The following is a 17948-nucleotide window of genomic DNA, read 5'->3' as shown; positions in this document are numbered from 1 at the left end:
TTCACCACATATATGCAGATTTGTACAACGTTGCAAAACTTTTATGCCGAGTTAGTTTAAATAATAATAATAAAGTATCCTCTTTTTAAAATGAAATACTCAGGATTAATTTTCTAGGAGACGTTGCCGAGTATAAGTCAGTCAAGATAAAAATAATCAGGAATTCTCGGAAATTCTGAGTCTCACAAGAGTGTACAAGTTTTGAAAAATGTATTGCCATGTTTTCGATTTGTAAAACGATGTACTGACTATTCTTAATCCATTTTTCAATCGGGTGAATTCGTTCCATTTAAAATACACACACTTTGTGGTTGCAGAAAGGTCCCACGCCCTCTTCTTTTCCTTTTTGAATAAAAAAAAATACTTCTTAGCTTTGACTCTCTGAAATCACCCAAATGACTGATGTTTAAATGATAACATTTTACTCATGAGACTAAATAAGTTAATATGAATTATTTAATTATTTTTCACTCTTCGCTGTTTTAGAAACAAATTATTATTCATAAACAGCCGGAAACTAACTTTGTATCAGATTTGACATCAAGTAATATAACATAAACATAACATACATTTTATTTAGAGTTTAGCATATACAGCTTATCGTCATATACAAATCACTAATTTATAAATCATGAATGTATGCAAACAAACAGAATGTTATAGAATTCCATCACAAGTAATAGCAACAAGTAACTTTCCAAATGTATAAAATATCACAAACTACAACAGACAAAGAAAAGCATTTCAATACATGTTCTATTGTGCAACACTGAAAGCATTAGCTCTCTGTTAAGATGCTTTTATTATATACAATGCTAATTAATATAAGAGCTTTTTATTTTTCTATTGTGCAACAGTGATAGCATTAATTTTCATATTATAAGAGCTGTTTATTTTTCACATTGAGCATAGGTTAAATTTGTATAATATTTTATATAATACACAGGAAGATACACTAAAATATAGCCCTTCGGTCCTTTCATGTTGTTTTAAAAAAAGTAATTATATGACATTTCAATACAATTCTAAGAATTTTGCTTGAAAAAAATATCAAAATGATCTATATATAGGAAAACATGTCAATAAATCCCCTAAACAATATTGCACTCAACAACGTTAAATAATTCCTAATCATATTTGACCAAATCTCATATATTCTACACGGGTGAAAGACTAAGCTACAAAAAACACAACGTTTATGATAATTCCTTTTTGTATATAAGACGATTTGTGCAGACTCAACACTGAAACCGGAGAGGTTCTAAAATTACAAAAAAATCCCCCTAAAACAAGTTAAATACAGACCGACATGCAACCTGTGCGCACGAATTCAAAACAAAATGTAGCTTGAAATATCATCCTCTGTATTGTGGTTGAATATTTGTGGTACTCGAGGTAAGAGAAAACTAAGTAAATTTCCTATACATGTATTTGTTATATTCAATTAACCAATTTGCACACGCTATAACACTTATTTCCAGTGTTCACGACCCCCAACACCATATAAGCGAAGAAAGTGTATTTAACATTAAAAAAAACGTTTGAAAAAGTTTCTTATAAGAAAACAAACCTAGTTTAAAGTAACCACTATGCATTTAAGAAAATGAAGACAAATCCAGTGTAGGAGTTAAAACAATGCGTTAAAATGTAAAAAACGAAGATCAAACAGATCATATACAGCAAGTTTTTAATCACACACCATTCAGCTTTAACAATTATAAAGTTTTAAAATTGATTCACTGCAATGTGCTAAAAATGAATGTAAGTCTGACACGGCACTCGAATGGGAGTATTATTCCAATGAATAGGTTCGCTCGTTTCTGTTTACTTCGCGACCTCTTTCATTTAGTGTTCAAACTGGTATTGGTATTATCGAATAACGTTATATCAAATACATTTACCTACACTATATAAGAAAAAAATGTTTGACAATTTGAAAATAATAAATAGTATTAAAAAAAGAGTCCGGTAAGCCGGATTTGAACCAGCGACCTAAGGATGCCAGTTAGTCCACTACAGTCCTCCGCTCTACCAACTGAGCTATCACGGGCTGGCGAAATGTAACGTGTTCGATAACGTCAATTTGATGGCTATAACTTATAAATGACGTTAACGGTTAAGCATAGTAAATGATGCGTATCTGAGAAAACGGAACGTTTAAAGAACGTGTTTATTACTTGTCCGTTATATTAGAGATGTCAGTTACGCCACGAGGCTCAGATTCAGTAAAGTAAAAAGCTTTAAGGTGACATATATTAAGTGCAACTGATTAGAATATTGACCGCGTTACGTTATCTAAACGTTCCCATTTGAACGTAGGTGGCAAACTTGTTGAGGGAGGATGGAGTCATTTAATTATACTTTTTAAATAAGGTCTAACCAATGAAACATGTCCAATGAACAAATAAAACAACATTAATGAACCCTTTACCATCGTATTAAACAAGCAGAAATTTAGATATTTCAAGATGACATACTGTATTATAAGTTCGTCGTTATTAACGGGCTGGCTACGTGCATGTCTATTATTTAACATTTAAAATTATTTTAACTAAATATTTATACTCTTATATATAAATGTATTTTATCGTTAAATACAGTACATATAATACACATACATCATTATATCATAAGTGTTGTGTTAGACTGACATTTGTAACAGTAAAAGGGTCACATTATACGTTAGTTCAATATAACACATTTACAGACACTGAAATCACGGTAACTTATTGGTCATCTGTGTGTAGGGGGGACTGGACGCGCTGAGTACCGGAATCTCTATTTCCTCGTACATGCCGGGGGTCACGTGGGCGCTGTCCGGTCGGAACTGGAACTGTTTTTCGGTTACCACGGGTGACACGTTCGTGTAGGCCGCTGGTCGGAGGACCCCGGAAGAACGGGGCAGAGGGGCGGCCATGTTTAGTCCTAGAAATAGTTCGAAAAGAGTAGCTCATCTATACTAAATATTAAGATCTCCCTATATTGCTTATTAGACGATTAAAGTAAGATAAGAAACTTTTCGTCATCGCAGCTTTAATACATATAATAATTATTGTTTAATAAGATTTGAAATTGCGTCGGAAAATATTTCAGATTTCCGATAACTGTTCAACATGCAGTTAAAAGTTGAATAACAAATTTTCTATTCAAAACAGTAGCAGTCTGTTGTTGATGTTTATTGATTAATTTAAACTTCAAATGTTTATAAATATGTCGCTAGCATGAAATCTGTTAGCGCGATCACACGCAACTTACGTTCCGTAAAGGTCCGGCCCACATGGCCTAGGTTAGTGTACAGGTGCGGGGAGTCCGGGCAACCGTCCGGAGTCTCGTCATCTGCAATAGTGTGCTTGTGTTAGTTTGGAATAGTTATCTTAATTATTTTGTATATTTACAATTACTGCCTTGAACTGCCGACATATTACTTTATTTCATCACAAGTTATGAATTGCCAATAATGTCTTTATTGCTTCCATCAAAATATATGTTTAGGATATAAAATATGTAAACAAAGAAATTTAACGGCAGTAAGCACATGTGAGTATGCTCAGTTCACCTGTCTGTGCGGTATTCTTGTCAAGCTTGGACAGACTTTTGACAACATCCGGTTCAAAGTAACCACTGACCGCTACAAGACCAGGCGCCATCGTCTTTGTTTCTGAATCTTGCAGCATATACAACTCTATTCAGACGACTGATAATGTTATGTTTACGGCTGTTTTTTTTTTAAAGTAAAACGTCATACTAAACAAACGTGTAAAAAATACAATTAACACCGTAGAAAAAAATTGCAGATATTTCTACCGACGATGAAATAGCCGCCATACATTTATTATTTTGTTACCGTTTTGTTGTGACGTCAGTTCCGGTGACCTTGATGACATCGGCAAGATGTAGCCGTCCTCTGTATACATGTCGTCTGCTTTATTTGGTGCTGCAGACGATTCAGATGGTACCGGCTGGTCTAAACAAGAAATAATTAGGAAATAGGAACCTTTAAGTACCCAGGATGAGTGCGTTTAATATTTATACACGACTCATTATATTTTATTCTAAGCTGTGTCATACTCGCTAAAATCGTAATCAACATGAACAAAACCAATTGATATACTTGATAACGATATAAATCCTACCCTCATACGCCTTGTTACAGAACTGGTCGTTTAAGCCTGCTTCTTTTGGCACGCGGGCGTATCCCTCCCCGGGCGGTATGACGTCACTCTGACGTTTCTCCGCATCCAACGGGAATCCCTTGTTTAATGACAGCGCAGATGGCGGAGAGTTTCTTTCCAAGTTTTGAAACAGTTGGTCATCAATACTAAATGATATCATACAGTCCATTGGTTGAAAAAACAACAACATGTAACAGTTAGAGATTATGCACGACGCGTTTGAGATGAAGCATAAACTTGATCCTGACACTTGAGTCCTTGCTTTTAAAGACATAATGTAGTTCACAGAACATAACACAGTGTCTTCTTCATTAAAGCTCAAACAAAATATGCCTTTAAGTAAACGTAAATGAACTCCGGTTGCTACCCAGTGGCGTAGCAACATATGGGCCTTGTAAGCCTGGGCCTACAAATTTTTTGAAAAATGATAAATTTAAAATAACCAAAAATGCAATAAAAACTAATATCTACCCAAACACTCTGAACAAAAGTTTGTTTTATTTGAACCCTGCAAGTTAGGTGTTTATTCAAACTACGTGCAGATTGTATTACTTGGGATTTATTGTTAACATTGCAAGTATATTTGATTGTGTGTAATGTGCATAAAATTATAAAAATCCCAAAACTCAAATGGAATCATAGGGCCTACAAGTTTTTAGGCCCTAGGTACGCCCATGCTACCAGATTCAATCGTTTGAGGAAGATTAAAGACAGCGTAAAACACGCAATTATCGGAATAGATGTTGAAACTCTTACGTTCTTGTACGTGTTATGACGATGACGACGAGAATGATGACGGCCACCAGCGTGACGCCGACGGAGACGGCCACCGAGACGCCCAGAGTCTCCATGTGTATGGAACCAGCAGGAGCGGCTGAAGATGCGTAAAAAGGGGGGTAACTATATATGTAGGTAAACGATTCATTGTTTAAGAAACATAACTTTTGATATGTTTTTAAAACAATGTTGGTTAAAGGCTATTCAGTCTTTTACCATGTTATATTTTAAAGGAAAACTGATAAAAAGAATATATCACACATTTTATCGATCTGCTTTCTGTTCAATTGAATAAAATAGAATTATCATTGAAAAATTTCATAAATAAATAAAAAAAAGTCTCAACGTAGAAAACAGGCTACCGGAAGATTGCTGCTTGGTGCACGGCTCGCAGATTCCATCCAATGTATTGCAACAAGCGCAATCATCCGCGCATGCGTACTGACACATATCACCCCAACTTCCTTCTAAGCATTGAAAGCAAATTCCCGTCTCCATGGCACACATCTTGCATCCATTTCCGGTGCATGCCTTCTCACACTGCGACCCCCATTTACCCGCCAAGCACTCCCGACATTCCCCGGAATGCTGGTCGCACGAGGCGCAGTTGCTATGGGAACACGTTTTGTTACAAAACCGCCCCCACCACATTGGTTCACAATCATAACACACCCCTGTTTGCATGTCACAGCCCCGCTTGCACCCGCTTGGACAATCAAGTTTACAGTTACTCCCATACAGGTTCTCCCCACAAGTGTCACAAGTCCCAGTTATTTTGTTACATGTCACGCATCCATCTCGGCATTTATATTCGCAGTTTGGTCCCCAGTGGTTAGGAGTACACTCTAAACATTCTCCTGAATTATTGTCACAGGAAAATCCTACGCAATTCTCCACTTCGCAAATAGATCCACAGTCGACACCATAGAAACCACGAACACAAGACAGACACGCACCAGTCTGAAGGTCACAGTCTGGGCATCGTAGTGGGCATTCATTCAAGCAGCCCACACCCCAATAGCTGGCATCGCAGCTAACACATTCTCCTGTTAAGATGTCAACTTTGTCTTCTTTGCAATAGTTTGGGATGAGTTCATTTCCGCAGTCAAAGCCCCAAAACCCATCAGCACATTTCAAACATTGTACTTCTCCTCCCAGGGCACAGCGCTCTTCTAGACAAGTTTCCCCTGCGATACCGCAATATTGACTGCAGTTAACTCCCCCGCGACCCTGATCACAGTGCAAACAGCTTCCATCTGACCATGAACATACGGAGCAGCCGTTTGGGCAATTGTTCTCACAGAAAGAACCCCAGTAGCCATCTTGACAGCGGAGGCAGGTTCCGCTCTTTTGTTGACAAGCACCTTGACACGAGTTCGAACATTGAAGATCGCATAAATCTCCATGAAAACCTACATGAAACGAATAAAAATGTCATTTACGATTATATTGGCGGTTAATCCTTTCGATTTTGAAAACAATATTACCAATAATTAGCAATAAGCATATACAATTATACCACAAGCCATTATTGCCAGTGCTAAATATTTACCGCTTTCACATCCAAGGCAGATCCCCGACCCTCGCAGACAATTTCCGGCACATCCTGCTCCACATGGCTGGGCACAGTCAACGCCCATTAAACCCTCAACACATTCCATACACTCGCCCATGGTCCTTTCACACCGCGTGCAATTTCCGCCCAGGCAAAGTTGGTCGCAGTTATGATCCCACCACCCAAGTGGACATACCGTGCACGTACCGGTCTCCACATTACATAAATTATTACAGGGATACGGACACTCATATTCACACTGTCCGCCCCAGAAACCGCCAGGGCAAGTAAGGCATTTCCCAGTGTCCCTATCGCATTGGTCACTGCAATTCAGAGTGCAAGTGTCTTCGCAACTCTTGCCCCATCGTCCGTGTATACAGGCCGGACATCTTCCCGTCACTTCATCACACGTTCCGTCACAATACTGACCACATGGCTCACAGTACCACCCCCAAAAACCATCCATACACTCAACACAGATACCATCGCGATCGCATCGGATTGACTTGCAATTTGCAATGTCACAAACCTGGTCACATTCCGACCCGTATTTCTTAGGAGGGCACAGTTTACAGTCACCCGAATCCATATCACACGCTTCACACCAGGCTGGACACGCAATGGTACAGTTCTGACCATAAGACCCTGGATCACATACCTCGCATTGCCCATTTAACTTGTTACATACTGGGCAACTGTCTTCGGTGCATTCGTTTTCACACGTATCTCCCCAGAAGTTGGGCTTACAAACTGAACAAACGTCAAACTCGCTGCATTTCGAACAGTTCCCTGGGCACTGGTTGTCACAGGTTGGTCCGAACAGACCATCAGCACAGGTCTGGCAAATCATACCGTCTTGCCGATCGCATACTTCTTTTTCACAATTCTCATTAGCAATATCCGAACACACATCGGTGCAATATTCACCATAATAACCGGTCCTGCACGACATACACTGCCCGTGTTCTCGTACACATCCATCACTCGTGCACTCAGCGGGGCAGGTGATGTTACAGTGAAAGCCCCAATATCCTGCAGCGCACGCAACGCACATGACGTCATCTTGACATCCGTTGACGTCACAGTGCCCAGTGCATAGAAGTGACGATACCATCGTCAACGAACCTGTACAAAATCTTATTAATAAATATGGTTTTATCAATCTAGATATTATTAATAGTTTAAGATTTCTTACAGGCAGTTATATTGATCAGTTGATAGTTTAGTAGAAATAATATTAGTTAAGAGTTTATACGTTTATTCAGAATGTATTTAGTGAACCTTTTGCCAACTAAAAATTAATAATAATCTTTAATTGTAAAACACTCATCATATCTACTTTCATAAAGTCATATAAAACGCTAAATAAGAAACAAATGAGAATACCGGCTAATAGTGCGGCCAATACAACTCTCCTGTCCATCATTGCTCAGTTCTGTAAGATTCCAAAGGTAAACTGAAACATAATTATTAATAATTTCAGACATCAGTACCGGCAATATACAGTTTCTACCCCGGTCCAAGGTATAGATGACAATATAAGCTATTTGCAAATACTTTGCAAAAATGGAGCAATTTATTCAGCATTTGTTTTCATTTTCTCCAGAACCCGATCCTGACAGCAGCTAAAGGGTCAGACACAACATCGATAGCACCTGCTATACCTAGCTTACATTACTGATTTAAATTAGATGTCCTTGTTCACAGGTAACCGATACCTAGATTATAAACATTTTAATCCATTTTCGAGATTCGCTCCTCTTCGAAAACAAAATTATCACATCGTGGAACATTTATGCTTTATACAAAACCGGTCTTTCGTATTGCGTACTCGAATAAAAATGTTAATAAAGAGTTAACATTAAAGTGCCTTCGATAAATGAATTATGTATTCCCGTTTGATAATAATCGATAAATGAATGATATATGCCTCTTTGAATATTATCGATAAATTAATGATATGTGCCTCTTTGAAAATTATCGATAACTTAATTATATGCCCCTCTTTGAATATAATCGGTAAAATAATTATAAATGCCTCTTCGATGATACTCGATGAAATAATAGAGTATGCCTCTTTAAGCTCACCTTTTCTATCCGAATAAATAACGTGTTTTACAAAATGGTATACTACAAGAGTGCTTAACAAGTTACTCCTTAGTCTAAAAAAACTGATTGACTTGAACATAGCGTGGTTATATATGTATACTAAATCAGTGTATTTCGCCACACCAATTCTCGCCAACTCATGCCCCATCCATTCTGGCGCCATTACAACCCCATCAACCCACAAACCCAGCCCAAGCCCGACAAACGAGGTTTTGTTCATGCGCAAAATATGAAAACATCTGTAACGTCATACCATCATAAAATGTAATTAAATTCTTCAAACCCGTTGAAAAATGCTGACCTAAGTGTCAAATATTACTGCATCATTCTGTTTTCTTTGCAACAGGTACACTACCATGGATTGGTACAGAAGTTTTAATGGATGGTGGGTAATTTTAAGGACATTTGATACCCCGTTTTTTAGTGCGTATTAACAAGTCATATTCGCAAATATGAACAAACATGTAACGGCATCTCATTCTGTCTGCATCATCTATTTTGATATGTTTAAACCTTAAAAAAGAAGGAGTTCAGGAAATCCCCGTCTGTAAAGGTGATAAATAGTTCGTGACGTGAACGAACAGTGCGAACAGCATCAATAGTATGAAAAACATGTCCGATGGAAGCGTTATATATTAAGTCTTTTCTTCTTTTGCTTTCTTTTTTTCATGAAGTAAATGCGCATCTCTGAAAGTCCATTTAGGGACTAAAATACAAAACGTTTAGAAATTAAATGCCCTTAAAACGCTTGAAATTCATTTCTCAGTCCTGAAAGTTTTAAATATGTGCAATTTTAATGTCGTAAACCATGGGGTCTATTAATTAAGTCACTTTGTATATGCGCAGAAGTGACGTGATGATATTTATACAATGTATATTTTTGAAGTATGTGTGTTTGACAAGTGTATATATTAAAGTTGTATAACCAAAATCGTACTGTCAGTGAAATCTTATTACATTTACTTTGTTGATATCTCATAATACATTTCCATGGCAACACGTATAACAATTGTGCCTTATGTGACAAGAGACTTTTGGCCCGAAATTGATTTAAAGGAAATCATTATGCTGCTGTTTTGCTGCCGCCGCTGCTGATGATGTTGTTGTTGTTGATGGTGATGATGGTGATGATGGTGATGATTAAAATGATGATGATGATGATGATGATGATGATGATGATGATGATGATGATGAACACGATCTGTTTAATAAAGTTTGCCCTGCGGAATTTATCAAAATATGGTGAGGCAATATCCAAATGGTATTAAGTACAGCAATCAACAGACCTCTGTGTACTGTGCCAGAAATCTTCACAACTGTACTATCGAAAATTGCAAAAAGTAAAAATGTCAAACTAAGAAAAAAACAATGAATTTCTTCAGCATCGGGGGTACACTATTAACGCCAACAATGTGATAATACTTAAGTCAGAAGCTCTCTAAGAACCAACAAAGAGGAGAGGAACATTTAGATCAGTCGGAAATAGATAAATTTCTAGAAGTGCCGACTCGCCTAGAGAAACTACTACGAACTTAACCAAAACCACTACCTATAGAACTCTATACCACAATGACAATGTTTGATTACAATTTTCTGTCACGTAGCGGATGTTTGCAATTTAAAAACTTAACATATTGATCTCAAGTTTTGCAATTTTATTGATAATTATGATATCAGAGGCGCAGGAAAAACACGGTTATTTATGCAAATTAAGTTCACAGCTTCTCGATATCAATGCATATTCAACATCCAGGATTTGAACAGTAGTATACAGTTTCTCTCCTTGTATCTTTGGTAGGCTTAACATTAAAAACAGGAAGTATCATTATAAAAAAAATATATATACTTGTATTCGTATATTATGAAAGTTTTGCCATTTTAATGGATTAATATAGGTTAAATGGAAATACTTTTACATTACTACCCCTTCGTCATCAATGATTTTCAAACTTTTTAGATATTTGTATATCATCCACGCCAAAGGTATTACCAAGAATTCATATAAAAAATGTTTAAACTTGGTTATGTGTTATAAAGAAGAAACTAGGTGTAATGCCACAAAGAAGCAAGTTCCATTTAAATAAAAAGACGTTTGGTAATGTGTGTCATCAAACACTGAACATATATCTCTTATTGTTGTGGACAAGCTTTCAATAAACACTGAAGAAAGTATCATGTGTAAAGACTAGTTGTATTATAACTTATAACATCCTCAGACCATCCAATTTTTATGAGCCGGTGTCCATCCCCGTGCTGGGCGGTGACACGAGCAAGCCGGTCTTCATCTTTGAACTGGGCGGTGACACCAGCATACGGGTCTCCATCCACGTGCTGGGCGGTAACACCAGCAAGCTGGTTCCCATCCTCTTGATGAGTGGTAACACCAGCATGCCGGTCTCCATCCCCGGGCTGGGCGGTGAAAACAGCAAGCTGGTTTCCATCTCCGAGCTGGGCGGTGACACCAGCAAGCTGGTTTCCATCTCCGAGCTGGGCGGTGACACGAGCAAGCCGGTCTTCATCCTCGAGCTGGGCGGTAACACCAGCAAGCCGGTGTCCATCCCCGGGCTGGGCGGTTCCACGAACAAGCCGGTCTTCATCCTCGAGCTGGGCGGTGACGCCAGCAAGCCGGTCTCCATCCCCGGGCTGGGTGGTTACACCAGCATACCGGTTTCCATCCCCGGGCTGGGCGGTTACACCAGCATACCGGTTTCTATCCCCGTGCTGGACGGTGACCCGAGCAAGCCGGTCTTAATCCTCGAGCTGGGCGGTGACACCAGCAAGCCGGTCTCAATTCCGGGGCTGGGCGATTACACCAGCATACCGGTCTCCATCCACGAGCTGGGCAGTGACACCCGCATGCAGGTCTCCTTCCCCGGACTTGGCGGTTACACAAGCAAGCCGGTCTCCATCCTCGAGCAAGGCGGTGACACTAGCATACCGGTCTCCATCCCCGTGGTTAGCGGAGACTCCAGCAAGTCGGTCTCCATCCACGAGCTGGGCGGTGACACCTGCATGCAGGTCTCCTTCCATGGACTTGACGGTTACACAAGCAAGCCGGTCTCCATCCCCGTGGTGGGCGGTTACACAAGCAAGCCGGTGTCCATCCCCGTGGTGGGTGGTGACACCAGCAAGCCGGTCTCCATCCACGTGCTGGGCGGTGACTCCAGCAAGCCGCTCTCCATCCCCGTGTTGGGCGGTTACACAAGCAAGCCGGTCTCCATCCCCGTGGTGGGCGGTGACACCAGCAAGCCGGTCTCCAACCCCGAGCTGGGCGGTGACACCAGCATACCGGTCTCCATCCCTTAGCTGGTCGCCGACACCAGTAAGCCTGTGTCCATCCCCTAGCTGGGCGCTGTCACCAGCAAGCCGGTCTTCATCCGCGGGTTTGGTCGTGACACCAGCAAGCCAGTCTCTTACCCTGAGCTGGGCGGTGAGACCAGCAAGCTCGTGTTCATCCCCGTGCTGGGCGGTGACACCAGCAAGCCAGTCTCCATCCACGAGCTGGGCGGTGACACCAGCAAGCCGGTCTCCATCCCCGGGCTGGGCGGTGAAAACAGCAAGCCGGTCTCCATCACCGGGCTGGGTGGTGACACCCGCAAGCCGGCCTCCAACCCCGAGCTTGGCGGTGACACCAGCAAGCCGGTCTCCATCCCCGGGCTGGGCGGTGAAAACAGCAAGCCGGTCTCCATCCCCGGGCTGGGTGGTGACACCCGCAAGCCGGCCTCCATCCCCGGGCAGGGCGGTGACAGCAACAAGCCGGTCTCTATCTCCGAGCTGTACTGTGACACCAGCAAGCCGGTCTCCATCCCCGGGCTGGGCGGTGACACCAGCAAGCCGGTCTCCATCCCCGGGCTGGGCGGTGACACCAGCAAGCCGGTTTGCATCCCCGGGCTGGGCGGTGACACCAGCATACCGGTCTCCATCCTAGAGCTGGGCGGTGACGCTAGCAAACCGGTCTCCATCCACGTGCTGGGCGGTAACACCAGCATGCCGGTCTCCATCCCCGGGCTGGGCGGTGACACCAGCATACCGGTCTCTATCCTAGAGCTGGGCGGTGACGCTAGCAAGCCGGTCTCCATCCACGTGCTGGGTGGTAACACGAGCAAGCCGGTCTCCATCCACGTGTTGGGCGGTAACACCAGCAAGCCGGTCTCACTCCCCTTGATTAGCGGTAACACCAGCATGCCAGTCTCCATCCCCGGGCTGGGCGGTTACATGAACAAGCCGGTCTCCATCCTCGAGCTGGGCGGTGACGCCAGCATGCCGGTCTCCATCCTCGAGCTGGGCGGTGACACCAGCAAGCCGGTCTCCATCCTCGAGCTGGGCGGTGACACCAGCAAGCCGGTCTCCATCCGCGGGCTGGGAGGTTACAACAGCAAGCCGGTCTCCATCCACGTGCTGGACGGTGACACCAGCAAGCCGGTCTCCATCCACGTGCTGGACGGTAACACCAGCAAGCCGGTCTCCATCCCCGGGCTGGGCGGTGACACCAGCAAGCCGGTCTCCATCCCCGGGCTGGGCGGTTACACGAACAAGCCGGTCTTCATCCTCGAGCTGGGCGGTGACGCCAGCAAGCCGGTCTCCATCCCCGGGCTGGGCGGTGACACCAGCAAGCCGGTCTCCATCCACGTGCTGGGCGGTGACACCAGCAAGCCGGTCTCCATCCTCGTGCTGGGCGGTGACACCCGCAAGCCGGTCTCCATCCACGTGCTGGGCGGTGACACCAGCAAGCCGGTCTCCATCCACGTGCTGGGCGGTGACACCAGCAAGCCGGTCTCCATCCCCAGGCTGGGCGGTGAGACCAGCATACCGGTCTCCATCCCCGGGCTGGGCGGTTACACGAACAAGCCGGTCTTCATCCTCGAGCTGGGCGGTGACGCCAGCAAGCCAGTCTCTATCCCCGGGCTGGGCGGTGACACCAGCAAGCCGGTCCCCATCCCCGGGCTGGGCGGTTACACGAACAAGCCGGTCTTCATCCTCGAGCTGGGCGGTGACGCCAGCAAGCCGGTCTCCATCCACGTGCTGAGCGGTAACACCAGCATGCCAGTCTCCATTCCCGGGCTTGGCGGTTACACGAACAAGCCGGTCTTCATCCTCGAGCTGGGCGGTGACGCCAGCAAGCCGGTCTCCATCCTCGAGCTGGGCGGTGACACCAGCAAGCCGGTCTCCATCCACGTGCTGGGCGGTAACACCAGCATTCCGGTCCCCATCCTCTTGATGAGCGGTAAAACCAGAATTCCGGTCTCCATCCCCGGGCTGGGCGGTGACACCAGCAAGCCGGTCTCCATCCTCTTGATGAGCGGTAATACCAGAATTCCGGTCTCCATCCCCGGGCTGGGCGGTGACACCAGCATTCCGGTCCCCATCCTCTTGATGAGCGGTAATACCAGAATTCCGGTCTCCATCCCCGGGCTTTGCGGTGACACCAGCAAGCCGGTCTCCATCCCCGGACTAGGCGGTGACACCAGCAAGCTCGTGTTCATCCCCGTGCTGGGCGGTGACACCAGAAAGCCGGTCTCCATCCACGAGCTGGGCGGTGACACCAGCAAGTCGGTCTCCATTCTCGGGCTGGGCGGTGAAAACAGCAAGTCGGTCTCCATCCCCGGGCTGGGTGGTGACACCCGCAAGCCGGCCTCCATCCCCGGGCTGAGCGGTGACAGCAACAAGCCGGTCTCTATCTCCGAGCTGTGCTGTGACACCAGCAAGCCGGTCTCCATCGCCGGGCTGGGCGGTAAAAACAGCAAGCCGGTCTCCATCCCCGGGCTGGGTGGTGACACCCGCAAGCCGGCCTCCATCCCCGTGGTGGGCGGTGACAGCAACAAGCTGGTCTCTATCTCCGAGCTGTGCTGTGACACCAGCAAGCCGGTCTACATTCCCTAGCTGAGCGGTTTCACCAGCAAGCTGGCCTTCATCCCCTAGCTAGGCGCTGACACCAGCAGGCCGGTCTCCAACCCCGTGCTGCGCAGTGACACGAGCAAGCCAGTCTCTCTCACGAGCTTGGTGGTTACACAAGCAAGCCGGCCTTCAAACCCTAGCTGGGCGGTGACACCAGCAATCCGGCCTTCAACCTCGAGCTGGGCAGTGACACCAGCAGGTCGGTCTCCATCCCCGTGCTGGGCGGTTATAACAGCAAGCCGGTTTGTTTCCAATGGCTGGAGTTTTTCAGGAGACTCATAAAGCCAATTTCAAACTTGAAAAGACCCATCACCATATGCATTACGGATGAATACGGATAGGTTATACATGCTACCCTTACAACAACGTTCAAAAATGTTTTGTCTTCTTCATATCATTTACATTTTGATATAGATATTGATTTATGACATAAAACACTATATAATTGCATGTATCATTGTGTGGAATCTTAAACTTAAAGCACAAGGTATTTTTTGATGCCTTTTCACGGAAAATGAACATTAGTTTGTAGTCCTGAAGCCTACAGCCCATTTAGTGTGTTCACGAGGGAGCATGTCAAAGACAACAATGTTGAAATTAAAGTTGGCAAGTCCACAGCGATGGCTCTACTCAGAGTCTTCACTACACGTGTCCAAGGAAAAGGGCTTGATGCAAAAAGGCAGTGTACTTGTTCAAACAGATGCAAAACTATTGTTTAATAATCAGAGTTGGTTCCAGGCCAACAATGCATAAAAACCTAGTGAACAAAACATCATCATGGGAATTTGCATGTAAACATACTGATATATGATTTGTTAAACATAATTTCAGACTTGCGAATGATATCATCTTTAAGCAGATGAAAGGGGAATCACTGTTTTGTTGACAATCATTTATTAAATAGATGTAAACTGAAGCCACCAGTATCATAATTTATCATTTTAGCTCGTACGCAGTTACAACTTTAACATTTATCTTAAATTCTAAACATGGAAAACGATTTAATGTGAACTGTCTTCAAATTTGATCCCCCTTCCCTCATGATTGGTCACATATACGAAAACAATGAATTTGCTTCTTTATGAATATGAACTATACGCCTCTGGCTGACTTTGCGATGTATATGTCTCTGACTGACTATGCAAGGTATTGGTCTCTGACTGACTATGTAAGATATTGGTTCAACCAAACACCATTAGTCAAATTATTTCATAGAACAATGCTTGTGTTCAGATCATGTAGTGAATGTGGACTCACAGTATATATTGCAGTGTTATGGCTGTACATGAAGCCGTGCGCCTTGTAGATACTGTGAAGTTATATCGAAAGTCTTCAAATGTTCCTGCACAGCATACCAAGTTATGTACAGTATACAGCTGTGACTTTTTCGTCTCTAAATGCGGAACAACAACTTTTAAAGTATAAGAGATTTTGAATTAATCTAATTTGTTAAACACGTTCAACTATGAAAAGGCGATTCAATATCGTTAACTATTGTGTTCAAATTATCAAAATGTAGAATGTTTCAACAAGCTATATATTAAGTTTTCGAAAAGCAACTAAGAGTTAGACATTCGACTCACTAATTAATCACTAAAATTGTAAGGATTTCAAAATGAATAGTTTTGACAAATCGATACCTAATTTGCTTTCATAAATTAACTTTGTCGCTGTATGTACTGATTTATAAGGAACGTATTCATGTGAAATCGACCTTTACGATATTTCATTATTATAAAAATCTGGTATCTAAAAAATAATTAATAGAGACAGATAGTACAAATATTCGAGTGGAGTAAGATAAAACTACTTTATTTTAAAGACTATGATTGAATTTCAAGTATCTTAAGAAATAATGTTATGGTATTTGAATACGTTAGTAAATAAAAAATCTCTAACAAGCATGTGTTTGCATTTTAATCAAAGCTTAATTAATTTTTGTATTTGCTTTTTATGTCTGACACATTAAGACCCCCAGGTCGGAGACCTTTATTGTAAATGGAGACGCGTGTAGCAAGCATAGCGTGCGAATTGTATTCTTAAGTTGGAAAATACATACCATTGAGTGAATGCCAAATTATTTCGGATATATTTCATGTTTCAATAAACAATAAACGTTTCATGGAAGACTGGGAAGTACATGAGGCGATCAGTATGATGTCATAGTTGTTTTGGATCAAAATTATATCAAAATACGAATCTGGAATACGAAAGAGCAAGCTGTGTACTATTCACAATGAAGAAAGTGAAAAACGAACGCGTATTGACTATTAACGTAACAAATTTTAATGAGTATGATATAGTTCGACTTGTGAGAATTAAAGACATCGACGCTAAAAACGTAACGTCTACGACACCACGTCCCGGCAAATACGATGACGTCGGTGCTCTGAAGTTTATAATCTGCACACTTGTGGTTTATTCCGTGTTCGGTGTGTTTTGTACTCTAGCTAACCGGGTGAAAGGTAAGGGGAAAAAGTACAGACATCAGGATGAAGAAACGGGAAAATATATCAAGTCTGAACGGAGTTTGAAACTTGAAGGTCACAAAAACCATCTGCTCAGGGAAATGAGAAAATACGAAGAAAGCATCCGAATGTATGAAGAGAAAATGCAACTGATACAGCTGCAGAAGGAATTTGAAGAGGAACTCACTAATCCTAAACCTCATAAGAAGGAGCGCAAACGAAGGCGAAGTCTTGGTTTCTTGCCGAAGAGGACCCCCCCTCCTCCATCGCAGAATATCCCAAACCGGAAGTTAAGTTTAATGGATAACACCCTTGGAAAGATGGGATTCTCCTTCCTGTTTATGAACTCCAAGGAAAACCTTAAAGAGTCCAGTGCTGCAACTTTAGACACGGTTCAAGAACAGGATAAGGAGAATGACACGGAGGGATGCATTGGTAGTAGACACCTGAGAAATCTGAGTAGTGATGCGAGAATAATAGAACCAAAGAAAACAGCATACAGCGGCATCGCTAAAAGTGCAACACATGCTGGTGTCCTCTGTGACACAGGTGAACATTCTAAACATTCTGTGAAAGTTGATATAGAGCATTGTGATGAATCGGCTAGAAGACCTGCCAGACTCAGGCTAAGGGACTTAGACGAAACCAATGGAAACTGTATGTCCATGGTTGATATTAAAATAGCCAAAGATAACTCGGATATTTCTATATACCAGTTTATAGATGATGAACCTGTAGACCCTAACTATCTCTCTGTGAACGATGCTTTAATGTCGTCCTCTTTATGATAGTAAAATTAAAGTGTTATAATTTCCAGGTAGTTAATACTTTCGTTGAAGGGACTAGCCCATGGTTTGTATAATGCATTTTTTACGGATTTTCTTTTAAAATACGAAATAAAGAGTGTCAAATCATCATAAGCGTTAAAACTAATTAACTGACAGCTGTAACATACAACACATTTTGATATAC

The 17948-nt window shown here is 42.6% G+C and overlaps 2 protein-coding genes and 1 non-coding gene across 4 annotated transcripts; 1 reads left to right on the top strand and 2 right to left on the bottom strand.

The window, feature by feature from the left end:
• Positions 1-555: 555 nt before the first annotated feature.
• Positions 556-8731, bottom strand: LOC128214678 (multiple epidermal growth factor-like domains protein 6). Of its 2 annotated transcripts, XM_052921271.1 has the most exons (10): positions 8593-8731; positions 7891-7960; positions 6502-7629; positions 5312-6361; positions 4929-5046; positions 4134-4318; positions 3845-3964; positions 3557-3664; positions 3256-3336; positions 556-2925 (listed from the first exon to the last, which is right to left on the bottom strand). In XM_052921271.1, exons 2-10 carry the CDS (start codon positions 7928-7930, stop codon positions 2717-2719), a joined length of 3039 nt encoding a protein of 1012 aa, XP_052777231.1. In that variant the 5' UTR covers positions 7931-7960; positions 8593-8731; the 3' UTR covers positions 556-2716. The 2 variants fall into 2 exon arrangements, with proteins under 2 accessions (XP_052777231.1, XP_052777232.1); XM_052921272.1 differs by lacking the exons at positions 3557-3664; positions 8593-8731 and having other exon boundaries at positions 7891-8033.
• Positions 1965-2050, bottom strand: Trnay-gua (transfer RNA tyrosine (anticodon GUA)). The gene is given in 2 exon segments: positions 1965-2000; positions 2014-2050. It is a non-coding gene; the product is annotated as a tRNA-Tyr (tRNA).
• Positions 8732-10182: 1451 nt separating the features above from the next.
• On the top strand, positions 10183-14493 carry LOC128215071 (mucin-17-like). Its single transcript, XM_052921797.1, has 3 exons — positions 10183-10190; positions 10830-11904; positions 11959-14493. Exons 1-3 carry the CDS (start codon positions 10183-10185, stop codon positions 14491-14493), a joined length of 3618 nt encoding a protein of 1205 aa, XP_052777757.1.
• Positions 14494-17948: the final 3455 nt, after the last annotated feature.

The sequence above is a fragment of the Mya arenaria genome, chromosome 13 (assembly GCF_026914265.1).
Source record: "Mya arenaria isolate MELC-2E11 chromosome 13, ASM2691426v1".
NCBI lineage: Eukaryota > Metazoa > Mollusca > Bivalvia > Myida > Myidae > Mya > Mya arenaria.
Note: the sequence above shows the minus strand (reverse complement) of the source record. Positions and strands in the feature narration are given on the sequence as shown.